The following is a 26184-nucleotide window of genomic DNA, read 5'->3' as shown; positions in this document are numbered from 1 at the left end:
CCTCCCCCCCCACCCCGTTCGGCCCCCCCCCCGCCGACTTTCTTCCATATACGGGGGGGCGGGGGAGGGGGGCAAATCTCTGATCGGTGATGCCGCCGCGTGTCCGATTTCATCGCTCTGATTCCGGCGCTACGCTCGCAGTGAGCAATGAACGCGCAACGGGGGTGAGTGGGGAACGGGGGGGGTGTGGGGGGGGGGTGGGGGGAGTGGGGGGGGTGGGGGGAGTGGGGGGGTTGATCGGCCGAGGCAGGCTGAGCTGGGAAGAATCCGCTGGGCCCGCTTGCGCGTGCACGCTGGGCACGACGCGACTTGAGCTGCGGGGGAGTTTTATTATTTTGGGGGCGGCTCGAATGGCGAGGCTTGCGGTGGGAGAGGAGCGGTGCGGAGGAGGGGGGTGGTGGTGATGGTGTTGGTGGTTGGGGGGGCGGGGGCATGGGTGGGGGTGTCCGGGCTGTAGGTAGTTCTCCCTGCCTGGCCCCCCTCGGGCGGGCTCAGTCCGCGTAGATGATGAAGCCTGAGAAGGTGGAGTACTTGTTGGTGTTGCCGCCGTGCGCCTTGCCGCCGTCCAGCTTCACGTAGACCTCGTCGCCCGCGTCCAGGTGCAGGATCACCGAGTTGCTCGCGTAGTCGTAGTTCTGGTCGGCGTCCTGCGCGATGGAGCTCGCACGCACCTAGGGGGGGGGGGCACACGTGGGTGGTGGGGGGCACACGCGGGGGTGGTGGGGGGCACACACGCGGTGGGGTGGTGGACATTTGGGGGGTGGGGGGACACGCGAGGGACACGGCCAATGAACGTCGACCCGGGGGATATCTGCTCATTGAAGGAATCGTCAGGGTCGAGAGCAAACCCACGACCTCCTGTAAACCGGGCGAGGTAGTGAACGTCTCTGGATGGCTCGACCAATCGGGGAGCGTGAAGGCTGTTGGGGAACAAGAACGTCCCCGCCGATGACAATCGATGCGTGCCGCTGCATGGGAGTTCTGCGAGGGTGCCAGCATGATGGTGACATCGTAGGCATCGGCCGTGGCACACTGGAGCGTGCCTTCTCGGTGTTTTCCCACAGGGCGTGGGGGGGTTAGTGGTGGGGAACCATTTTAAAATGGGTTCGTGTAATCGAACGCGAAACGTCATCATCAAAAACATTGGAATTATTGGCCTCAGTAACCAATCGTCCGTGCTGTACAATAAAGACTGAGCACAGAAAGTTACGCGTTGTAATCCATTCAAGTTACGTCCACGTTCACGTTTGGTATTCGTGCCAACTTTGTGACATCTACAAACGGTCACCCACCAAACAAGATCTGTAACATGTCAGCAGTTTTCCTGCTGTATCTGTTCCACCTGATGACGGTCGCTTGTGTTGCGATCGAAACGTCGTGATTTAATTTATTTTATTTTCTACCTACGTGACTTTACCGAAAGAACCAAAGAGTATGGATCCCTGCAGTCACGAAAACTTCAAATCTAGATTAAGATTTGTAACTATAATTCTGCGTCCAACTTTGTTTCTGTCGCTCTGTATCCTCTTTAAGACGACGGCGTACACTCACAGGGATGCCTGACTGAGGCCTGTGGTCAGTGTTAACGTGTTCTTAAAGGAAGGCCCCAAACTCGTGCACTGCAGTGTGATGTAAGCTTTCATTGCAATCACCCACATCGTATGAGATATTCTCCTAATCCATCCCAGAGTTCTCATCCACCACAGAGTTCTCATCCATCCCAGAGTTCTCATCCACCCCAGTGTTCTCATCCATCCCAGAGTTCTCATCCACCACATAGTTCTCATCCATCCCAGAGTTCTCATCCATCCCAGTGTTCTCATCCATCCCAGAGTTCTCATCCATCCCAGAGTTATCATCCACCACAGAGTTCTTATCCACCACAGAGTTCTCATCCATCCCAGAGTTCTCATCCACCCAGAGTTCTCATCCATCCCAGAGTTCTCATCCACGCAGAGTTCTCATCCATCCTAGAGTTCGCATCCACCACAGAGTTCTCATCCACCCAGCGTTTTCATCCATCCCAGAGTTCTCATCCATCCCAGCGTTATCATCCACCCCAGAGTTCTCATCCACCCAGAGTTCTCATCCACCACAGAGTTCTCATCCACCCCAGAGTTCTCATCCACCAACTTGAGGCCGTCGAGAGAGATGAGCGAGCGCCGAGCGCTGCTCGTTTCGAAGCACGGACAGCGCTCTCTAGACTCGAAGAAGCTCAATATGCTTCTACATATCAATCATGGAGCCTGCGGTCAATATTTCATTACTTTCGTGACTGCAGGGATTCATATTCTTGATTCTTTCGGTAAAGTCACGTAGAAGGGAAATAATAAAATAATAAAACCTGATGATGATTGCTTGTGTTGCAATCGAAACGTCGTGAGAATTTTTTTTTCCCTTCTACGTGATTTTACCGAAAGAACCAAGAATATTCCATTACTCGTTGATTTTTTTCCTGCCGAGTTTTTTTTGTCTATTTGTACGAACGGCGTTCGTCCTCTCGCATGGAGCTCTTTCATTATCCACAGCGAAGTGATCAAATGGATATGGGCACACACACACATATATAGCAGAGAGAAACTTTACTTATGTAACCACCAAAACCTTCACAGGCCTTAAATTTCGATTTAAAGCTTTCGTGACTGCAGGGATTCATCTTCTTGGTTCTTTCGGTAAAGTCACCACGTAGAAGGGAAATAAAATAATAAAAATAAAACATAATAAAATAAAAATTCTCACGACGTTTCGGCCGCAGCACAGGAAGGCTACTTGTGTTGTGGCCGAAACGTCGTGAGAATTTTTTTTATTTTATTATGTTTTATTTTTATTATTTTATTTCAATTCTACGCGACTTTACCGAAATAACCAAGAAGACTTCACAGCCATAATTAGCATATTAAGTTACTGCTACGAGGAGAGAACAATTTTCACTTTTAAAGCAGTTTTGCTGCTGCTGCTTCCTCTCGTTATAATTACAAGATAATGACCCACCTTTTATCTTGCCACACTGCTTGTCTATAAACCCCAGGGGTATTTTCCCATTTTGGCAGCATTTTAAGTCTGGCTCATAGCTTGGCAGTGTATTTAGTTTGCACATTATTTTTTTTTATTGTACCACGGATTGCTGCTTTCTACGACACCGTTGCACAGAAGAGGGGACGCGACTGAGAATTTAGAGGTGCGAAGGATTCCGCGTGGCACACATCGGTAACGGTTGCTTTGAGCATGCTTCGCCACATTTGGTCGGTGCAGATTTGTGAAGGAGGCCTCCAGATTGGTTCAGACGCCACCCGCCGCGAGCATATTTTGTGATCGGGAATAGAGCGGTGCGCTTGCCACCGCCGAACACCCAGAATTGTACAATTGTAGCACTGCCCGATAAGCTCAATGACAGTTTTAACATGTAGGCTGAACACGTCGGCTTTTGCGAACAATATTGTTCATAATTTTAAAAAAAATTCGCAGCTATGGGTGATGTGAGTCAGTGGCAGCTTGGCAGCAGTGTCAATTTGTACGTTTGCATTCTTGGTTCTTTCGGTAAAGTCACGTAGAAGGGAAATAATAAAATAATACAAGCAAAAACAATAAAATTATCGCGACGTTTCGATTGCAACACAAGCAATCATCATCAGGTGTGAAAAACCACAGCAAGAAAATTTGAAAAAAGTGGCCACTTTTTATTGTTTAATTTTTTATTATTTTATTATTTCTCTTCTACGTGACTTTACCGAAAGAACCAAGAATATGAATCCCTGCAGTCACGAAAGCTTTAAATCGAAATTTGTACGTTTGTGTTATTTAATAACCAATATGGCTAAGGAGTTTTTGTTGTTTGTGCTTTGGGAATCTAGGAATTGTTGCTATCCACGCATGCTGTCCGAGCAGTGTTTATAACCGTCTTTCATCTTTACTCGTCAAAAAATTACATCCAGATCTCAGTCAACTACCTTTGGATCTTCATTTTGCATTATCATCATAACCTTCAGTTATCATTATCAGAAAAAAAATGTAATCGTAATAATACAATAAACTATCTCTAGTTTATCTAAAATGGCATTGGAAATAAGTAGGTTTTTAGAATATCAGTGGTCAAGCGCAGTTCTTTAGGCAGAGCATTCAAAATCTGAGGGCTAAGGACTGAAAAATCCTGAGCTCCGAAACGTGTTTTGCCAAAAGCGTGACTGACAGAGGAGGAAGGTGTGTGAGGACCTCAAACTCCATCATCAGCATCATTATGATACGAACAGTGTTTTTTTTACAAATAGCAAAGCCGTCTTTGGCTTCGCGACATGTTCTACACCTTGGCGGACGGTGGAGTAACTGTCACACACAGACACACACGTTAGCCTGTGCGTGTTCATGTGTGAGACGATTCCGGAAAGGCCAATTGGTCGGCTGGGTCAGCTGGTAGGGGCGAGCGTGATGATGTCAGCATGCACAGCTCTCTTCTCCACCAACCCTCCCCTTGACCACTGATTAGCTGCGGAAATGTGTGTAGATCTGAGGCTTCACCAAATTCCGCGTGACAAATCTGCCCAAAATATTTGTCAAACGTTCCGCTGGAATTCCGCAAAAAAAGTGTGGAAAAGAAACTCCACGTGAATGGGGCCCGGAATTGACTCTCCGCTCAAAACAAGACTTTGGCGGCACCCATCTCCATCGCTGGCCTTGAGCCAATGGTGGTAATTTTGTATTACTTTGGCAAAGGCTGGTCTCTCTTTGTAAGACAATTACTGTTGGATTACCCCAAAGTGGCATTGATTTTATCGATCGCAGAGGAATAACGGTCTATGTTGGGGATTTTTGACTTGCGACATGCCCATTGTGAGTCGAGCACCTTCCCAGCGATGCTGCGCTGCCATCAATCATGAATCCCTTAACACCATACACAAAGTCTATCTCAGGAGTATATTTGCACAATAAGTAAAAAAAAGTGTTACCAGGCATCACGTATAAATCTATCCTGACGGCAACATCGCTAAGCACTCAACTGACGATTGGAATGTTACGGTTCATAATAGATTTTTGGGTCAGATCGCATAAGTGAAATGTATGCTCTAATCTCTTCAACACCTGACACAGTCAATCACTAAAGTTGTCACGTGAACAAACGTGCCAATGCATTATTACTACTTCACTACACTGGTGTGTTGGAGTGTAATCTCACAATCGTCACCAAATAGGCACGAAGTTTCGCCCGATAGTAACAACCTGCATTATCAGTCGGTTGCCAGGATTGTTCGCGTGACAACTTTTTCATTTGGCTGTGTCGGGTGGAGGAGGGTTTAGAACACACATCTTACTTCTGCGATTTAACCCAAAAATCAATCATCAATGATACTATTTGTCACGAAAGCCTATGTGGAAAGATAATAGTTGAAATTCCGGCCAGGGGTCAACTCTGCCCATCATGCTCCCAGAGCCATACAATCAGAACCAATTTGTAAGAAGCCTAAAGTGTTCATCCTATATTTGGGCCCCCTCGATAGAAATAAGGAATTTCCATCCCTTGTCTTGTGGCGGATGTGCGGCATGCCCCTTGCTCATTTGAGCGCGCACACACTCTGGCTGTACTGAAGCACTGCACAGCACACCGTCGTATGTATGCTGAACTTCTTTCACACCGTACGTAGACAACCCTGCTTATCGGAGGCGTGGAGGAAGGACAACGCACTAAACACTGAAATTAGTTCGAAAGAAATTAGTTTTCAATCTAGAGTTAAAGGTTCATAGCTCCAGTGGCTTCCTAATATCGGATGGAAGAGCGTTCCAGACGGTCGCAGAAGCGCATTTGAAAGCACGCGATGCATGGAGCGTTGTGTCAGCTCCTCCGAGACAACAATGGAAATGCATTAGCGTACCGCTAATGGATTGCAAGTTAAGCACTTCATTAGCTGCATTCGTTACGTGTTAATTTCCACCCCGGCGGACAATCCCCTAAATCTTGCCATATGGATTGTGTCTGACCGCTTGCTTACATGGGACAATAAGTTCTCCGGGTGAGAATGCGACGAGAAAGACTTTGCCTGATGAGCTTTCCAAAAGCGCATACGATAGCAGAGTGCGTGCGTGTGCATGTGCTCATATGTGTGTCTGTTAAAGTCTTTGTTTTTGTAAGTGCAGGGAGTAGTGACAATGTTTAACATACCCACGCAATGGACTTGATGACTTCAATTTCATTCACATCGATAGCTAACATCGGTGGCAAGCGGTAACAAAACCTGTCCTGACCCATTCTTAGGTCGACTCAGCCCCATGCTGCCCTGTTTAGATGCTCACTAACAGGACTTGCCACAACACTCTATATATCATTGTGTATATGTCTGTGATGTGTATGTGACAATGGGGAGCGGTCGGGTAGCGATTAGCGCACTGCACTGCAAACCTGGCAACCCTAGTTCGATTCCTGCTCACTGCCAATGCCAGTGACAATTATCTGAACCAGTGTTGGGCCTCCCCTTGGTTGACTCAAATGAGTACCTGGCGGGGTGTCCAAACATCGCCACTCGGGAGGCAACCGTGCATAGTGCGGGCCACCCATCCACTCGTGCGCCGTGCCGGTCTTCATAGGTGCTCACTGACAGCAACTTGCCCCAACAGTCTGTTGAGGCTACACGGGGGATCTTTGTATCTGTGTGTGTGTTACTGTGTGTCTGGGTGCTTATCTCTGTCGGCAGCACTGAGCCAGTGGTGGAAATTCCACAATCCCAGCATGGGGGACAGGCTGTACATTGGATGACCACTGTTGAAATTCCCAGTAAGTGGTACTGATTTTATTCACCCTAGACTGGATGTCATTGCACGTGTGATCTTCTGATTGTCGCGTGTGTATGTATGTGTGTGTTTTTATTCATGTGCATATCCTATATCTGTGTGGAGCGACTGGTTGCGTAATGGCTAATAAACAATTGAAATAATTTTGGGCCGACGTTAAATCCCAGGCCATGTGGAAGGTGATATCTGCAACCTATTTTGCTTGACACCCCATTTGATTGGCTCTAGAAGTTGAATGCAGAGGGATGATGTCAAGAAGTGCACGCTCCGACCACCTGTTTGTCAGAAAGTGCACGCTGTGTCAAAAAGTGCACGCAAGCTTGCTCCCATTGGTAGATATTCAACATTTATCAACCAATCATGGATAACAAACCCAAGACGTTTTCATTGGAAGATACAAAACCACACAATTTCAATGCAGAACAAAATCGCGCAGGTTGGACGGAAGCCGCTTTGGTCACTTCAATCGCGTCGCTTAGCTGGGCTGTCACTTGCGTGCCATGGGGCTTGTCTGCTGCGGGGCGCTCGTTTCTTCTTGGCACGGCGTGATGTCGTACTTGTTGTAGGGCCTACCGCTGCATCAGCGTCGTATCTTTGAGCACTGGCAGTCGCTTGTCCCCCGGCCTCCGCTCGAATGGGTATCCCCAAATCAATGTTGTCGCCACCATCATCCGCCACGTCGCCACCATCATCCGACCGTCCCTCGTCGTCGCCACCATAATTGAACCGGCCCTCGTCGTCCGATACGTCAGCGTAAATTCCAAACGTGGTGTCGATCGAAAAGAACTCAACCGGTCGAATGGTAGGTCGAAAAGTGGGGACTTGACTGCTGCGGGCTTGACGGTGGCTGCTGCTGGCCCGTGCACACGACACTTGGTCTTCTTGTGGCCAAACTGGCCGCAATTGCTGCATGCATACCGGCCACGAGACACAGCACTTGAGCCACTCGCAGACTCGCCCTTGCTGAGGAAGCGCTTGTACCGGGGCCGGCCAGCTTGAGTATACATTGGCGGCGGGAGTACTGGTATGTCGACCTTGGTGGGCTTTTCTGGTAGATAGACGTAGGAATCGGCAAACGCCGCACAGTGGCCAGATACCAAGTAACTTGAATGGAAGGCTTCTTCGATTCGTCTGTCTTGTTCAATCGAGCGGAGGGTGGCATTGATATGACGACAGGGTACTCGCATGTGATGATACGTCGAGCAAGTGCAGCATGGCGAGTTGTTGACACCACCGGTTGGGTAAACTTTTTTTTTTTCAGCGAAGTCCCGGTGTGCCAGCAAGAATAGACGGTTGGGGAAGCCTTGTGTACCATGTATGCACCCGCGAGTTTATTTTCATCGGCCAAGAGTTTTTTTCCGCAATCAAGCAACCTGCGCTGTGGAGTTGCGGCCATCAACGCCTCGGCCTTGTCTCTTCGGTTGGACGCTTGGGTGGAAAAACGCGTCGTGATAATGTTGATGGCGGCGCATGGATCGGAGGTTCGAGTCTCGTCCTGGAGAGTCGACGCATTGTCGCTTTACGCAAAATTGGTGCTGCGACAGCCAAAGAGTCGTCGCGCTTGATCGTTCGACGAGTCCGAGTTGGCATGAACGGTCCACATGACCGGGTCAATTTTCTCCAGCAATTCGGCAATTCCATCAGAATAAGTTGCCTTGACTTCGGCCATTTTGGTCTTGTACGCAGTGTCGGACTTGGCCTCTTGCACGGCAAGGATCAATTGGTCCAGCGGCTTTTTCCCACGTTCGATAGACTGGCAGTTCCGTTGAATGTGAATGGTGCAAAATTTCAAACAAATCATGTAGCCTTTATCCTGCAAGATTTTTTGAGCGGCAATGGTTGGCTTGGAATGGCCGACAAATAGTGGGAACTGGGTGAGAGGAATTCCAGCAATCATACAACGTTTCCAGAACCAGTCGATGTACTGTTCGTTTTCCTTGGGGACAAAAGCGTACGCCAATGACACATTCTTTCCATCGCCATCGCAACCCATGAGATTGAAGATGACACCATTGTAGCCGTGGTGCTTGAAGTGAGCTCCATCGAAACCCAAGTACGGACGCAGACCGTCCATCATGCGACCAATGTTTCCAGGGGAAATAAACATCCGAAAGAACCGACCATCCGAGTCCAAGTCAAAGTCCACAGTCGCACCCCGATCCCGGTTAAAATCACGAAACGCAATCAACCAACCAGGGATGTCGGAGTAATTCCACAGTTGGTTGAGCGTGTTCAAAACCAAGCGCTTGGCTCGATACGTCAGCGAGTACCGATTGGAAATGTCCTCGCCACATTGCAGTTGGACACCCGTGGCCAATACCTTGCGAGTGGCCTTCGGATTGGCGGTAACATCAGCCACAAATGCACCCAAAGCCGCGAGCTGATGGGCTTTCGCCTTGCGAACGGACGTGCACATGTCATCATGACCCCCACGAAGCACAAATACCTCCCCCTTGTCTTTGGTGGCTTTGGCACGAGACTTGCGTACGTGTACTTGCCAGTCGCAATGGTCGTCAGTACACGCGAACTTGCCGTGACCACCACCCGTTTTGTTGTTGACTTTATGAATCTGAAAGTCGTGATTGAACGCTCACTCGTACAGAAATTGAGTGGCGATCGCGTATGAGCCCAGAATCATACCCAACTCGAGTTCTTCGTGGCCGTACAATCGCATGAGGTCGATTTTCGTAGCGTTGGAAGACATAGCTTGACGGGGTCGAATGGTGGCTGGTGCGTTCAAGGCAAAAGGCAAAAGGAGTTATGAAACCAGTCGATGCAGCTGTCGGGGCGGTTCATGGCTTACTTGGTCTAGGATTGGCTAAATATCTTCCAATGAAAACGTCTTGGGTTTGTTATCCATGATTGGTTGATAAATGTTGAATATCTACCAATGGGAGCAAGCTTGCGTGCACTTTTTGACACAGCGTGCACTTTCTGACAAACAGGTGGTCAGAGCGTGCACTTCTTGACATTATCCCTGACTGCAGAACTACTTCTGAAGTCGCATCAACAGGCATTGCTCACACAACGCTATGGACAGCGCTCCTCCATGCTCTGCTGCAAGTGTTTTATGCATACCAGTGGTGTAATATATTAGAAACATTTTGCCAGAGCTTGTTTTGCTCAAAGAAAGTGAAAAAGAGAGTAATCAGTCCGTTTATTTGGGTAAGCCCCATTGAGCAAAGAAACCTTTCTCCATGTCTGAGTAAAAACACCGTAGCAGCACTCCTGAGGAGCATGGGTTTGAACCCAGGTAGTCGAGCCACTCGTGATCAAACCAGAGTCTCAAATACAACGCTTTGGCACCCACATGTCTGGTCACCGGTGACTCTTAGCGAAATATTTAGCTCGATTTTTGCAACCAAATTTTTCTATATTCGAGATCTATTTTGAATATTACAGCTGTAGAATCTTGCCAGGTGACAGACACTCTTTAACAGGGCTGTTCAAAATCTAGACACCCAGTGTGGATAAGAGATCTCTTGAAACGACTTCAAAAATATTTTTGTGACATCTTCATGCGCACCATTTCATGACACGATATAAGATGCTCTGCACGCCTAAGTTTATCTATCTCATGACAAGATGCCGATACCGAAAACAATTGAGAATAATGAGCTAAGATTTAGCCTTTGTGATTCCACTGCTGGATGAAGGCCATCCCACACTACGTTGATCAAGGGGGTTATTTGACAATACTTCTCCACGCTGTCGAGTGCAGGTTAGTGATGGGTTCCTGTATAACTTGCAACTGATGTCCACTCTGGCCAGCAAACAAAGTCAGGTTCTCTGGGTTCATAGCCCAGTTGCACTAACCACTATATCAGTGCTGCAATCCTTGGTGGATTTATGAAATGGGAATCACTGCATAACATCGACAGAGGTCATAATATGGATAAACTGGCCCCTGTCGTGAGAATATGGCATATCCAACACCAGCTAGTTCATTTGAACATGAAGACACCTTGATGTTGACTCGTAAATAGTTCCAGTCCAGTGGCACGGTGGCAGGTGCCTATACTAGATGGTGTGGCGAGTAGGAAGCTGATAATAAAATCAATAACCAACATAATTACCGCAAAGGTTTTTTTGCGCTTGCGCTGTATGGCTCTCTGATGTGCTTCCTGATTGTGGTTCGGCACGATATCCGACGTTTATCTCCCCGTGCTAGGAGCTTCTTCATTCAGAATCTGGTACGAAACGTCGGATATCGAGAACCAAAAACAAGCCCTTCCTAAAGTACGATTATTCAGCTAGGTGGCACTGTCGGCAGAGAAAACTATCGAAAAATTACAAATTGAAAGCTTGACTGACGGTCAACTCAGCCCATAATTAACCCTGTTAGGGGCAATACATACGAGTGCAAGTTTCGCACAACAAGTCCGCATCGATTATAATTGTACAGCGTTACCGGTCCCGGCAATAACAACGTCGAACATTCACCAGGCCACCCAGCTCTGTGCCCATGTGAGAAGGAAAAAAACGTTTTGACCCTGCTTAGGCTTGACGGCTGCAGGGCCTGCGTTCTAACCATTACGTTTCGGTGGTAGCACAAATGTGAATACTGAAGGGGAGGGGTGAGAGGGGACAGGCATAGCAGGGCATGGGGTGAGATTGTCAAAGTCATTTTAATTTTTTTAAATTTTACCAGGTAAGGCCCACTGAGCTATATAGCTACTTTTCAGAAGCGAGCTGGCTATCACAAATAATCACTCAACGCAATGGCTTATCGTGTGACAATCTATAGCAGCGAAATACTCGAAACGCACGTTAATTCTAAATGTGGCGGCAAAAACTGGAGGACCCAGAGAAAAACCCGCGCGATCACGGGGAGAACATGCAAACTCCACATATGCAGGCGTCAGGGTTGGGATCGAACTCACGACCTCCTGTATATCCGGCGAGGTAGTTAACATATCGCCACCGTGGCATCGTATGTGACAACTTGTCCATATGACAAAATTGTAAAACATGCTAAAAGCACGCCATTCCCACCTTGGAATCGAATCTGGGACCATGTAATTCAATAAAGGACACCTAACCCCATCACACTATGGTAGCGCTGCCATATTTTACATTTACAGCTATTTTTTTTCTGCTGCTGAACGATAAGATCAAGGGGAGCGTGTTCGGAACTGGAAGTGGATTTGAGTCACAATGGGCCCCTGTCGCGATTTGGGTCCTGCAAGACCTGGTACCACGCATCCTTCAACGCGTGGCCCTGAACCGCCTGCGAGCTGACATCACGACAATGGTGGGCGCGAGAATGTCGCGGGTGCGGCTTCCCGATCTCCCGTGACCATCGTGCACCAACCGCTTGTGAGCACATGCACAATATAAGTATATATATACACCTGCCCGTTCTTGCACAGGTCGGCCCACATGCTGGTGCCGTCGCCTCCCCGCATGAGCACGTGGTAGGTGAAGAAGTACGTCCCCGAGATGGAGCACGTGAACTTGCCGCTGCCCGGGTCGTAGTGGTTGCCCAGGTTGGTGACGACGTCGTCGAAGCGCAGCACCTCGTAGCCCTCGTGCGGGTTGCGCAGCCCCGCGTAGAACGCGATCTTGGGCGCAGAGTAGTAGGTGGGCACGCTCACCGCGCCGCCCGCCCCCTGGCTCGACCCGGCGCCCAGCGCGTGGCCCGGGACTCCGGGCCTCCCGGCGTCCCCCTTCTCGCCCTGGGGTCCCCGGGCACCCGGGGGACCCGGCTCTCCGGGCGGACCCCGAGGGCCCGGCCGCCCCGAGCGGCCCAGTTCCCCCTTGTGTCCCTGCGACAGCTGCATGGTGGTGGGCGGGGTGAAGGACGACGAGGACGAGGAGGAGGCGGCGGCGGCGCCCGAGGAGTCGGCCGAACCGTCGGCGCTGTCGCGTCCGTGCAGGTAGGGGTCACATACCGTGCGGCAGGTGCCCAGCATCTCGTGCGTGACGGCGGCGTGCTTGGAGTAGACGAGCACGGGGATGGCGATGAGCAGCACCAGCACCATCACCACGCCCACGGCCGCGGTCACCAGCCACTTGCGCCGCAGGTTCACGAAGACGGGACGCGTGCCGCCGCTGGTGGTCTTCGTCACTGGGACCGGGGTGATGCTCTTCGCCTTGACGGATTGATGGAGGGATGATGGATGGAGAGATGGGTGGATGGATGGATTGATGTGATAGGTGGGTGGATGTATGGATGGGCGGGTTGATGGATGGATGGATGGACGGACGCTTGACGGAAGGGCAGGATTGATGGATAGGTGGGCGGATGAATGGACATATAGATGGGTGGGCGGGTTAATGGATGGATGAACAGATGGATGGCGGATGAATAGAGAGATTGGTGGATGGATGGAGGGTTTAATGTATGGGTGGTGAGTGGATGAATGGACAGTTTATGGGTGAGTTGATCGGTGGATTGACAAGTGTATATTCGGATGAACAGATGGATGTGTTGACATGTGGGTGAACAGATCGATATAAGTGTGGGTGAGTGTACAGATGGTTGGATGGATGGTTGAATGGATGGACACATGTGGATGAACAGATGGGTGGACAGACAGATGAGTGAGTGAACAGAATGATTGTCAGATGCATGGACAGACCGACAAATAGATGAATGGATGGCAGGTGGGTAGATGGATGAGAGGAATAGAAGGGAGGCAGGCAGGAGGGCAGTTAGAGAGACACACATAAACGTATGCACATCATTGAACAGATTGTTGAATCGCATACTTTAACACACAATCTCAAAGTAATTCCATTGCACCAATATACACTGCGGATAAGCCACCGTGGTGTAATGGGCCACAATTCGGAGGTTTAAGGCAGTTGAAAAAAAAACGGTGAAAGTTTCTTAAACCACCCACCTCTGTCCACCCAGCAGTCGACTATAAATGGGTGAACCACATTTAGTCGACAGGTCACGTGTGGTGGGGTAAAGTGTGGGTACTCACACCTCGTCCAACATGTCTACGTATGTATGTTGAACTTTTTTCGCGCCGTAGATAGCCGACCGTGCTAATCGGAGGTGCATAACAGATCTGGCCGACGAAGGAAGAGTAAACCAAACGCTACTCTGGCGATCGCTCTCCCTTGGAGGCCATTCTGCCAGCAGTGGCATGAACACGCAATTGTTGGGGCCGCACCCTATATACAATAATAACATTACTCATTGGTTTTTTCGGTAAAGTCATGTATGTAGAAATACAATAAAATTATATTAAAACAAAAAAACAATCACGACGTTTCGATCACAATGCAAGCGATCTTCATCAGGTGTCAAGAACAAATCACGGAGGTAAATACAACAAAAAAGATGAGAGACGAGAATTCAACAAACCTGAAAAACATTATGTGAAGCACATCCAGTCAGGCCAACAACACAGTTAGACACTTCCTGGCGGACCACGAATTTCAGAAGAGTGTTAACACTCCTCTGAAATTATTTTTTGTTGTATTTACCTCCGTGATTTGTTCTTGACACCTGATGAAGATCGCTTGCGTTGTGATCGAAACGTCGTGATTGTTTTTTGTTTTAATTTAATTTTATTGTATTTCTACATACATGACTTTACCGAAAAAACCAATGAGTAATTTTATGCAGTCACGAAAGCTTTAATACTTTAATAATAGCATTATTCATAGTTATGGTAATAGACATTGGAATGCAGGTGGAAGGCCACCTGTGAATGGTGAACCACTACTCGAGTTGGCCACACTCGAGAGCCCAAGTCCAGAATCTGGCTCCTGAATCGTCTTTTAAATCTCTACGTTGGAAATAGCGGGCACTGGAGCAGGCCCGGAGCTCAAACTGGAGCTCTGGATCTGCCTCCAGTATTTTTCTACCAACGCTACCACACAGCAATATCCTGACTGCTTCACCTCGCCCTGAATGTTGGTGCAATCCGCCTTTTTCTGCCGTCGCCACCTCTCCCCGCGATCCCATCAACCGGAACTAGAGCTGAACTTACCGGAGCTGGAGCCAGAGTGGCACCGCGGAGACATTAACTACCTCACCTAGTATACAGGAGGTCGTGGGTTTGATCCAGACCCTGACGCCTGCATTTTTGGAGTTTGCATGTCTCTCTCCCCATGGTTACGTGGATTTTTCGTCGGGTCCTCCCGTTTTTCCCTCCACATTTAGAAACATGCGTTTAGAATATTTGGCTGCTGTACATTTCCACATGATATGCCACTTTGTCGAGCTATCATTTGTGGATAGGTCGCTTCTCAAAAAGAGCTATAAAGCTCAGTGGGCCTTATCTGGTAAAATAAATATAGTTTAGTTTTCACATCATAGTTTTAATATTATAGTTTAGAACCTGCCAACCCTGCCCCACGTGCTGAAAGTAACGTTGAGTGAGCAGTTACGCAATTGCTCAAGTTGTGCGTTTGGTTTAAACGCCAGACTCACAAACGCTCTGTACCTCGCATAAATAGCCACGCAGAAGGTGCCCCGAGCTATAAATAGAGCCCTGAGTTAATGGAGTTAGATGTGTCAAGTTGCGTGTATGGCTAAACGGGAGCTCTTTGTCTTTGCATGCGAGTGATGTGCATCTGGGGTGCGGTAGTGTCGCGATTAGCGCACTACACTACTCACCTCTAATTCAATTCCCAGCCACGGCTAACATCAGTGGTGATAATTTGAATTGGTCCTGGGCTTCCTCTAGCTCGACTGAGCTAACAAATGAATACCTGGTGCGGTGTGTAAACATCGTCATTGGAGAGACAAAGGTAGTCGGGCGTGGTGTTGACCACTCATCGCCTGGTGCGCCGTGCCGCTAACAGCACTTGCCCCAAAAGCCTGTTAAGGCTATACGGGGGACGTTTTTGGTGTGAGTGCATTTGTGTGTGATTGTGTGTCCATGTGCATTATTTCTGAGGTTTGTGACCTTTGATACAATCCCGGAGAGGCTGGGTTCGATTCCTGACCATAGTTAACACCAGCAGCAAGTTAGATTTTAACCCATCATGGGGCCTCCCCTAGGTCTACTCAGCCTTAAATAGCTGGTGTTGTGTGCGTATATTGGCACTACGGAAATAAAGGTTCTGGGCACACCACCCCTTCAAACACCCTGCTGGCTTTAATAGACGTTCGCTATTAGCACTTTGCCAAACAGGTTAAAGGTCATAGGAGGGTGTTTTGTCTTTTTTGCATGTGTGTGCATATTAGCATAACCGTGTGAGTGTGTTGCATTGATGCATATATAAATCTATGCGTGTAAGTTAGTGATCTGACTAAGCGTGCGTATGTTGTTGTTGTGTGTTATCTTCGTGTGCGTGAGTACGACGTGTCTGTGTATGATTGCTTTTTGTGACTGTACGAGTACACGTGTGTGCGTGTTAGCATGTATGTACGATCACAAATCGCTCTTTAATTCCATCAAAAAAGTAACTTGCAGCGCCACACCTATTACCATCATTAGGAGAAAGAACGATGATCCAATCTCTGATCCCCAGGAACAGGTTTTCAGATTTGCTGAGCATTTCTGTGAGGTCCTGGGGGAGGGGAAATCCCTCAGCCTTGAAAACATCATAGGGTAAAGTGGGAATTACTCTGCTGAGGCTGCTGTGCCTCAAATATGGGAGGAAGAAGTCACCCCTGTGAGTGGCTGGCTGAGGTGCCATCTGTTGAGGAAGTACTGAAGGCGATCCAGGGTCTGAGACCAAGAAAGGCACCGGGCAGAGATGATCTCCCAAGCGAAATGCTGAGGGAGAATGGCGTTTGTGCACAGACTGCCCTACATGACATAACAACAGTGTGGACCACTGGATGGGTTCCGCAGGATTGGAGGGATGCCCTGGTGCCCTGGCGGTCCCCCTCTTTAAGAAGGGTGACCGCACAGACTGTAACAACTACAGGGGCATCTCACTCCTCAGTGTGCCGGGAAAGGTCCTGGCAAGGATTATTCAACATCGCCTTGTTAGGCACGCTGAGGAGAGGCTTGGTTTCAGGAACCGGCGGTCCTGCACAGATGCCTAATTTTCTGTCCATCTGCTACAGCAGAGGTGGAGGGAATTCCAACAAGACCTACATCTCTGCTTTATTGACCTGGTCAAGGCCTATGATAACATCAGTAGGCCTGGCCTCTGGGTTCTTCGTACTTTCGGAGTCCCCGACTCTCTGCTCACAATCATGAAGGACCTTCATGATGGTGAGCGGGAACGGGTAAAACTACGTGGCCGGGAGTCGAAGCCATTCCCTGTACACCTTGGGGTGCGACAGGGATGTTCTTTGGCTCCCACATTATTTAACATCTATTTCGACCATGTAGTTCATGAAGCCTTCGATTACTGTACCGGAGGAATTTCCATCTGGTACAGATACAATGGGAAGCTGATCGATACCCAGGTGCGGTCAAGGTATGGCTCCCCATTGGTCAACCATGTTACATATCCCGATGATCTGCTAATTGGAGGCGCTGCTGCTGAACCTGGAGCGTGCCATTAAGAGGTGGGGCCTTACCATCAGCTCCACCAAAACTAGGCACGTGCCTGGGTATTTTGTACCATCGGGCACTCCACCCACACAACTCTCAATTAGTGATGGGGCAGTTGTAGAGAGAGGGGAGAGCTTCCCATACCTGGGCAGTGTGCTCATGAGCGGCTACAGTTTGACAGCAGAGGTCTCACTCCGAACCAGTCAAGTGGCATTATCTTTTCATCAGTCGCGTAATGTTGTGTGGAAGCTACCTGGTCTGTCGCTCCACACGAAGCTTCAGGTCTTCTTGGCCACAGTCATTCATGCCCTCCCTTCTCTATGCTTGCGAAACGTGGACCCCCTTAATGAAACATCTTTGCCGGTTAGAAACATTTAGGTTGGCCTGCCTACGATCCATCCTGGGTTTGAACAGGCTGGATTGTGTGAAGTGCTCACATATCCTTGAACGATTTGGACAAAGTCCCATCGGTGAGCTCCTCCAGCAGACAAGGCTGAGTTGGCTGGTTCATGTAGCCCGCATGTCCAGCCACTGCATGCCTAAACAGCTTTTGTTCAGCTGGATAGAGGAGGCTAAACGGGTGCGGCACGGGCTGGAGAAGAGATGGAGTGATGTGGTACAGGAGGATATGGAGCTGAGTGGACTTGCCGGTGACTGGTACCAGTGGTGTCAAGATCAGCCTCTGTGGAGGAGACTCGTGAAGGATGCTACTGGGCAGTTAGAGGCAGTTGCCCTCCAACAACAACGGAGGGCGAGGAGCGATGCCCACAACAATGAGCGGAGTGCTGAGTGGCTAAAGCACAGCAAGTTGGCACAGTAGGGGGCACAGGTGGCGCATCGGCCACTCATATCAGTCAGTCGACCCGTGGCACCTGGGTCTGCCCTGTGACCTCCTGCCAGCGGGCGTTCTACACTTAACGTGGCCTCAAGGTGCATATAACCTGGCACAAGCGCCGTGGTGACGTCACCACCACTTAGTGGCGAATGGCAGTTGTTGTTGTTGTTTGTACGACTCTGCGGTAGTGTAGCGATTAGCGCACTACACTATTAACCTCTTAATCAATTCCCGGCCACGGCTAACATCAGTGGTGATTATTTGAATTGGTCCTGGGCCTCCTCAAGCTCGACTGAGCTAACAAATAAGTACATGGTGCGGTGTGTAAACGTCAGCACTGGGGAAACAAAGGCGGCCGGGCGTGGTGTTGACCACCCACCCCCACGTGTGCCGTGCCGGCCTTCATAGGTGCTCGCTAATAGCACTTGCCCAAACCGTATGTTTAGGATATATGGGGGATGTTCGTCTTTGCCCACAAATGAGTAATGTGTCAATCAAAGAGCCCGAGCCATCAGTGGCAATGCCATATTCCCGTTACTCCACAATCACCACCCCTATTGGCATCCCACAAATGAGTAGCTATTTTATCGACCCCAGGGAATAAGGTTGATTGACTCAGTCAATTCAACTGGGAATTGAACTCGCAACCTTCCAGTTGTAAATCATAATCTCGCACATGGTCCCACCCAGCGCAATTTAAACATAGTCATGACTCACAGATACTACTTACCAAGGAGCAGCAGCAGGAATCAAACCATGACCTTCGTTACAAAGTGGCTCGGACCAAAGGACATGGTTATGACAGGATGAGCAATGGGTGCCAAGGGACATGTACATTCTAACCCAACCCCCCAACCTCTCCCCATCCTTCCATCGACCTAACCGGTTTTTTTTCGTAATTACCACTTCGATGTTGTATGTTCAACAAGGTTAGCAACGCGTGCATTGTAACAAAAAAAAGGCCCTGCCAATTAGCGGAGCTGTACACGGCTGAAAGAAAGCAACTTTCCCTTCACTGAGATTAATTTAGTAGCAGCCTCTGCTGCTCAAGGGGCCACTGCTGCCCGATTTAACATTTGGATGAAATGAAACGAGACAGCTCGAAGTTCATCGAGGCATTTGCTCTGGATACGGGGGTCCGATGCAAAGTGACAAAACAATTGATTGTGACGAACATATACGTTACGTACGTGCGCGGACACGTGTGTACGCGCACGTACGCGACGTGTATATATAGAAGGTATGTGCGGTAAATTGTTTTAAATGTGTCGCGATTAATTTGTTGGCATGGAGACGAGAGACAGTGAAAGTGTCTCCCTTGCTCAAATGAGCATCACATGGTGCTCATCTTCGGTCATGATCCAGTGTTTGACATTCCACATTCCTATGGCAGGGTCTTCGCTATACAAAACTATGCAGCGGTCTCGCGAGGTCATGAAACAATGTGCTAATCTCTTTGGGATTATGATGAAGATTATGATCCTCAATGAAAATAATGTAGAGTAACCATTTTCGACTAATCAACATACACTCGTGGCCTAACTGGTTGAGGTGCTCTACTCAGAAAGCCACTGGGCCAGTGGCATTTCCACCACTGGCTAAGAGCATGGAGAGACGTATATATATTTTTAATCAATGTATTCATTTGACAACATTGCAAGTGCAATTGCATATCGAATGAATTACGCATCTTCTACGTATTCACTTTAGCTTATACTGTACGTACCATATATAGATGTGCCGCAGTTCGCATAAATTGCTTCAGCAGACAATTGTTTAACCGCCTGCGGCTCAATTATGACTGCTAAAGGCCAAGGATTCTGTCAAAAGCTTATATTGTGTTGCGCAAATGTGTGAAATATTGCCCCCGGAGACAACCTGATCGAAAAAGCCAAACGATTGTTTTAATTTTACTTGCACAGAGCTGCTACAAAATCGAATTGTCTCCATGCTGAAATGTACAATGGGGCATAAGTCCCCCCTTCAACGCCGACCCTGCACTGGAAATTCCACATTCCTCTTCTCCCGCGACTGGTTCTCTTTCCGTGGGATGACCACTGTTGAAATCAACACGAGGCGGCGGTTTCATTCACCACGGAGGGATCGTTTTTTTCTAAGTAGACCCATGGCCAGGATTTCAACATGCTGCAATTCTGATTGTCGGTTGAGTATTTTCATCAAAGCACCACCCAGGTAAGTTCTAAGGCAGCTGCAGTTCAATAGACTGTAGGAAAAAATGTACGCACAAGATCTTTGTCACACGCATACCTTCGTGGTAAGTTTGTAAGCAGTTTGTAAGCAGTAGGAACTTTGAAATGTAAAGTCAATGCCTGCCCACTCGAATGAGCATCGGGCGATGTTCACGTCTATTGACAGCCCTGAGCCAGTGGTGTAATTGTCACATTGGTATGACTCCAAGATATTAATGTCTTGGTATTTTCCAAGTGTGATTACAAAAGGTTAATCCTGAGTGCTTGTTGAGGCTCTATAGGCACTCAATTTGCACACTCCAACAGGGAATTCCCTGTTGGACCAAACTGCCATGGGAATGAATCAGTACTTGGCATCTGCAGATGACGAGAGACTAGTTCATTTCACTTGCCACTGAGCCGTATTTATTTTCAGTGAATGAGTGCAAAGCTCCATTCCTAGCAGAGCCCTGCCAATAAAATGTGGTGCTAATTACCAAAGTGCTCCATCTGCCGTAGAGTAGAAGTTAAAGATCCTGTGTGAGCAAAATGTAACATCTTAGAATTGCCTGCAATTTTTTTTATTTAATCTACCCAGATAGTAGATATTTGCTATTTATTTGAAACCAGAAATCACAAATGGTCATGGTCTCTCACATGGTTTACTTGGTGGAACGATGGCACAGCAGTTAGCGAGCTGCCACTACGAAAGCAGCGACATCCGAACCAGTCCCCATTCACCAACTCTCAACTGACCACGGCATGGTGAAGAATGGTACAACAGTGCCTCGCGTCCGACACGCTATAGGAAGCCCTTCATCCAGCAGTGTGTTGAGAAAGGGTCGTACATTATGTCACTATTAAATGCCACATTGCTGTTTTGAGCAAGAAGACACTTTGTGCTTTTGATATTTTCCAGTCGCATCAACAGTATGTGGCATTTGAGAATCACGTGGTACACATTAAGTGCTTGTGTTCCTTATAAAACTACGGTTCCCTAGATGCCGATTGTAACAAAGATGTCATCAATCTTGGATCTCACGTGACTAAAGAAAGGACATTTGCTATGCGTATGGTATTACCGTACAACGCCAGTGTTATACACCGTGATGTGTAATAACTCTCTGCGACTATGCAATATTTTCCAAAACACAACACTGTGTAGATCCTGTAAAAACCCTGTTTCCATATCACATAAATTGTAACAACAAAGATATTACACATCACGTCACCTGTTTAAACACAGGCAGTGTACTCTGCACAGCAAGTCAAAGTGTTTCGCTACTCAAACAACGCATGGGACAGGGCGGTGCACATCTCCGTCAGCAACCCAGATCATGTAGCGTAAATTCCACATTCCTATGACGAGGCCAGTCTGACACCATACGACAGGGACACTAGTATACATACATACATACACACAGAGACAAGGTCCTGTAGTGTAAATTGTAACATTCCTCTTTTTCCGGACCAGTCTCACGCAATACGATAGGCACTCTAGCATACCGTATGTACAGAGACACACTACGCACGGCGCACACAGACAAACACGCACGCACCTGGGCAGGCGGAGGAGCGAGTCGCGCCTGGGTGGATGGATGTCTTTGGCTGGAGATTCTTTCTTTAGGCACTCCTTGCTGTGTCTGAGCCCTTTGCACTTGCTGCTGCTGTTGCTGCTGCTGCTGCTGGGGCAAGGGATGCTGCGACCGGCCCAACATGGGGAGCAGCTTTCCTTAACAAAAAGGTCACCTTTATGAGAGAACAAAATGAAAAGAAGAAGAAGAAGTGTGAGTGGGGATAGAGGATTGTTGTTGAGGGGGGGGGGGGGATGAAACCGGTAACAACGGTGCAGTGGCTCTCTGCTAGACTGGAGTGTGAGTGTGTGTGCGCGTCTCTGATAGACGCTGGTGTGTGGGGGGGTCTCCTCTTAACCCTTCCCCAGCCTCGACAATTCGCCGACATCACCACCACCACCACTGCCTCCTCTCTCTGTGCGCCCACGCCTCTGCGTGTCTGTCTGTGGAGCGGCTGGGCTGGTTTTCGCGCTCCTTTCCTGCCTTGTGGCAAGTTTTGCGTTCGGGGATTGAACTTCACATTTCCTCTCGTTGTCTCTCCGGTGCAGCGTCTTGTCGGGAGCGACTTGTCTATTTAAGCTATCGGTGTTGTTATGTTTTAACGCTCGGTGTACATAATTGAATACGTATAAGTAGACCCGCATGCAATAAATTCATGTTCCACTGTTGTGCGCCGTTCAAAGTTACGCTCGGATTGAAGAATGTTAACTCGTGCTGTTATTTTACCTTATTGTCTATTGAAAATATTTACGTCAACCATGAACTTTATACTGTGTGTGTGTATATATAGTGTAAAGTCTTATTCATGGTTCATAATTGTTTATTTTTGGGGTTAGCTTGTGTTGCAAAGACCCTCCACCACCCCACAAATGCTTCATTTGATTTCGACAACAGCACTACAATTTTAATTTGATGTTGGGTGGTGGACGGTCGTGACGACACATATTTTGCCCAGATCATTACGTGGTATAACGAAAAAAAATCGTCAATCAAAAGCAATTATGAATCATAAAATTGACTGCGAAAACATACGTGTTAATGTTTTCCCTTTTCCACGTTTGTATTTTGTTAGAAGTTATGTTTGTCTTTTGGTTACTCCTTCACGTATCTGTGAATTAGGAATGTGTTACTATTATATCAGCGCGTACATATATTTCCCCATCGATATCTATGCACAATATGTGAAAGCTGGGTAATTTATTACATTAGGTTACTTACTTACAGTGATGAACTGCTACAGCGGAGAACTGGGTCAAACAGAAATGGCAATTTTCAAACCGCAACTGTTATAAATCAACGGCATTTGATACATATTCTAACGTGCAACATAAATTGAACGCACAAGGTGAAACGGATGTAACCACAAAGCATTAAAAAACAATGCGATAAAATGTTCGCGTCAATGAAATGCAAAACAGCATTTTCTAGGAAAGCGCAGTGAAAATAGACTGCAGTTGTAGGCTTGGTAATGATGAAGCATGTTGTGTGTAAGAACGACTATTCTGGACGTGTGACCCATTGATAATTGACATTTACCACAAGCGTACTGGTTCATGAAGTCCGAATGGTGTATTGTGTATCTGCATATGTGTGTGCCTGCAAATCTCACTCCATTCCTCGGTCGGGATATGGACCGGTATTGCCTGGAGCTCTGTGGAATGCAGGAGGTCTCGTGGACTGGTTCTGGCTCCAGTCACCATGGGGGGAAAACATTCCTCCACGCGGGGCAGGAAACTGCTAAACAACAGGGAGTGGCATTGCTTCTAAACAAAATAATGAAGGGGGTGTGGAAGCGTGGAGGCGAGGTGTGGGAGGTTGTGAGTCCCAGGCTGCTTTGTGCTCGCCTCTACATCAACAAGAGGTGAGGAATGGTGGTAGTGGTTGTTTAGGCCACCTCCAAAGATGAACATGAGTGGAGAGTTGCAGTCAGACGTCTTCTATAACCTCCTGTCTCAGGTGCTAGCTAAAGTGGTCCCTCGGGATAGTCATTCTGTTGGGTGACTTAATGCCCGAGTGGGTCATGACGCAGACACCTGGGCCAGAGTGATTGGAAGGCATGAGCCAGATCAGCTGAATAATAACAACGGCAGAAGGCTGCTAGACTTCTGTGCAGCCTCTGGGCTTGTATTACCAACACGCTGTTTCGGCATCGGTGCATCCACACAACATCATGGATGCTATCCGCGTCCAAGCTTGAACATCTGGTAGACTATATAGTGACAGAACAGAAGATACGGGCCCATGACCTTAACTGATCTGCCAACTGACCATCGGCTTGTCATTTGTAAGATGTGCCTGCCATTCTTCGACTCCAGTGGTGGGTGTCCACCCAAGACCCCATTCAAACCCACAGTCGCCTGAACTCAGCTAGCTGGTGATAGTCGCAAGCAGAAATTTCAACATTGCTTGCAGCTGGGGTTGGCATCATCCCCTCCTCCTCCTGATGCTGAGGGGAGATGAGTGAGGTTTATCTGTGCCGATTTGAAACTTTCAGGCTGGCCTGTCTACAATCATTCCTGGGTTTATGAGCAGCTCACAAATCTTTGAAAGATCTGGATACATTCCCATTAGTGAGCTCCTCCGGCGGGCAAGGCTGCGGTGGCTGGGTCATGTAGACCGCATTCCCAGCCACTGCATCCCCAAGCAGCTTCTGTTTGGCCGAATGGACGGGCGTGGTATGGGCTAGAGAAGAGATGGAGTGATGCGTTCCAGGAGGATGTGGAGCTGAGTGGACTTGCCGAAGACTAGTACCAGCGGTGTCAAGATCGGCCTCGATGGAGGAGGCTCGTGAAGGAGGCTACTGGGCAGTTGGCGGCTGTTGCCCTCCAAAACAATGGAGGGCAGAGGAGCGACGCTCACAACAACAAGCGGAGCGTCGGGCCGCTAAAATACAGCAAGTTGGCACAGTGTGTTGGAGGGGGGGGGGGCACATATAGTGCATCTGCTGGTCATCGCAGTCACTAATCCCATAGCACCTGGATCTGATCCGCGACCTCCTGTAAGCGAACCTGCAACACTGCATCTGGCCTGGTACAAGCGTCGCGGTGACATCACCGCCACTTCGTGGCGTATGGCGCCTGTTATTGTTTCACATCTACGCATGTGTACTCATGTTTATATCCACCAGTGTATCTGTGTGTCTTCATCTGTATCTAATACCTGTATGGCAGCCTCTGTATATGCATCAAAATGCGTCTATGTGTGTTTATTTGTGATTTGTATATATAAGATCTGTTCATGATAAAAAAAAATTAAGTTGCCACAATCAGGTAATCTACCATTTCTATTCACTCCCATTATCTGCTTGTCGTCTGATGCGTTCATTGTTATCACACGTGTTCATTGTTATCACACGTGTTCATTGTTATCAAACGTGTTCATTGTTATCACACGTATTCATTGTCTTCATTATGTGAGGATATCATTGGCTTTGTCTCTGTTTGTTCGTATGAAGTAATGATTTATTTCTGCCCTTGCTTGTTAAAATGTTAGTTTTTTTTCCATTTCTACATCTTCATATATGTACAGTTCTAGCACGTACGGTTTGTTCCATACACGTCTCATCTCTCTGCATCTATTCCCATACTTCTATGCGTAGATACAAGTTATGTTGGTATCGTCCATCTTGTTCAACTCTTTATGCCATATCTGTTGTGCAGCCCCATATGCTTGTGTATATCTTCTCTTCACAAACGTATCGGTGCCGTTATAAGCTTTGCTAGGTCGTGTTTCATACTCTTCATTGATCTTAGTATCAGCAGCAGCAGCAGCAGTCAGGGTCAATCCACTGCTGGATGGTGGCCTCCGACAAGCTGCTGCCATTTCTCGTGATTCTGTGACGCAATCATCCACGTGGCACACGAGCTGATTTAATCGCCCCATCTGCTCCGTGGACGACCTCTTGGACACGTTCGCTTAACAACTCGGTGACGAGATGTTAACTCCCTCACCTGGTGTACAGGAGGTCGTGGGTTCAATCACGACCCTGGCGCTTGTTGTATATTTGGAGTTTGCATGTCTCTCCCCGTAGTCGCCTGGATTGTTGTCCGGGTCCTTCGGGTTTTTCCCTCCACATTCATTAAACACGCAGTTGACTATTTGGCTGCTATAAGTTCCCACATGATAAGCCACTTTGTTGAGCTATCGTTTGTGGCCAGGTCGATTCTGGAAAAGAGCTACATAGCTCAGTGCGCCTTAGCTGATAATTTTTAGTTTATAGCTTATCCTTGGCTGCCATGTGTTCCACACTCTTCATTAATACAATAATCAACCACGGTCAGTCATATATATACTCGCTGTGCATGTCACGTGTGTGTGTGCTTGAACCCATATTTAGGAATTAATTTTGTCTAAACAGGTGCAGTGTACACTGCAGGTGGTGTCTCGGTGTC

The 26184-nt window shown here is 48.1% G+C and overlaps 1 protein-coding gene across 1 annotated transcript; it reads right to left on the bottom strand.

The window, feature by feature from the left end:
- Window positions 1-216: 216 nt before the first annotated feature.
- LOC116943860 (C1q-related factor-like) lies at window positions 217-22981 on the bottom strand. Its single transcript, XM_032957128.2, has 3 exons — window positions 21779-22981; window positions 12129-12869; window positions 217-671 (listed from the first exon to the last, which is right to left on the bottom strand). The coding sequence occupies exons 1-3, from the start codon at window positions 21935-21937 to the stop codon at window positions 492-494; spliced, it is 1080 nt and encodes a 359-aa protein (XP_032813019.1). The 5' UTR covers window positions 21938-22981; the 3' UTR covers window positions 217-491.
- Between the last annotated feature and the right edge of the window lie 3203 nt (window positions 22982-26184).

Source organism: Petromyzon marinus, chromosome 19 (genome assembly GCF_048934315.1).
Source record: "Petromyzon marinus isolate PM22_M1 ecotype Great Lakes invasive population chromosome 19, UKy_Petmar_22M1.pri1.0, whole genome shotgun sequence".
In the NCBI taxonomy this organism is placed as follows: Eukaryota; Metazoa; Chordata; class Hyperoartia; order Petromyzontiformes; family Petromyzontidae; genus Petromyzon; species Petromyzon marinus.
This window is presented reverse-complemented; position numbering and strand designations above follow the sequence as displayed.

Bases quoted from the DNA above. Each gene is read 5' to 3' on its own strand.
- LOC116943860 (XM_032957128.2), bottom strand. From the start codon at position 21,937: ATGTTGGGCCGGTCGCAGCATCCCTTGCCCCAGCAGCAGCAGCAGCAA. The intron at 12,870-21,778 runs GTGCGTGCGTGT...CAATCCGTCAAG, and splicing joins TCGCTCCTCCGCCTGCCCAG to GCGAAGAGCATCACCCCGGT. The intron at 672-12,128 runs GTGTATATATAT...CCCCCCCCCTAG, and splicing joins ACCTGTGCAAGAACGGGCAG to GTGCGTGCGAGCTCCATCGC.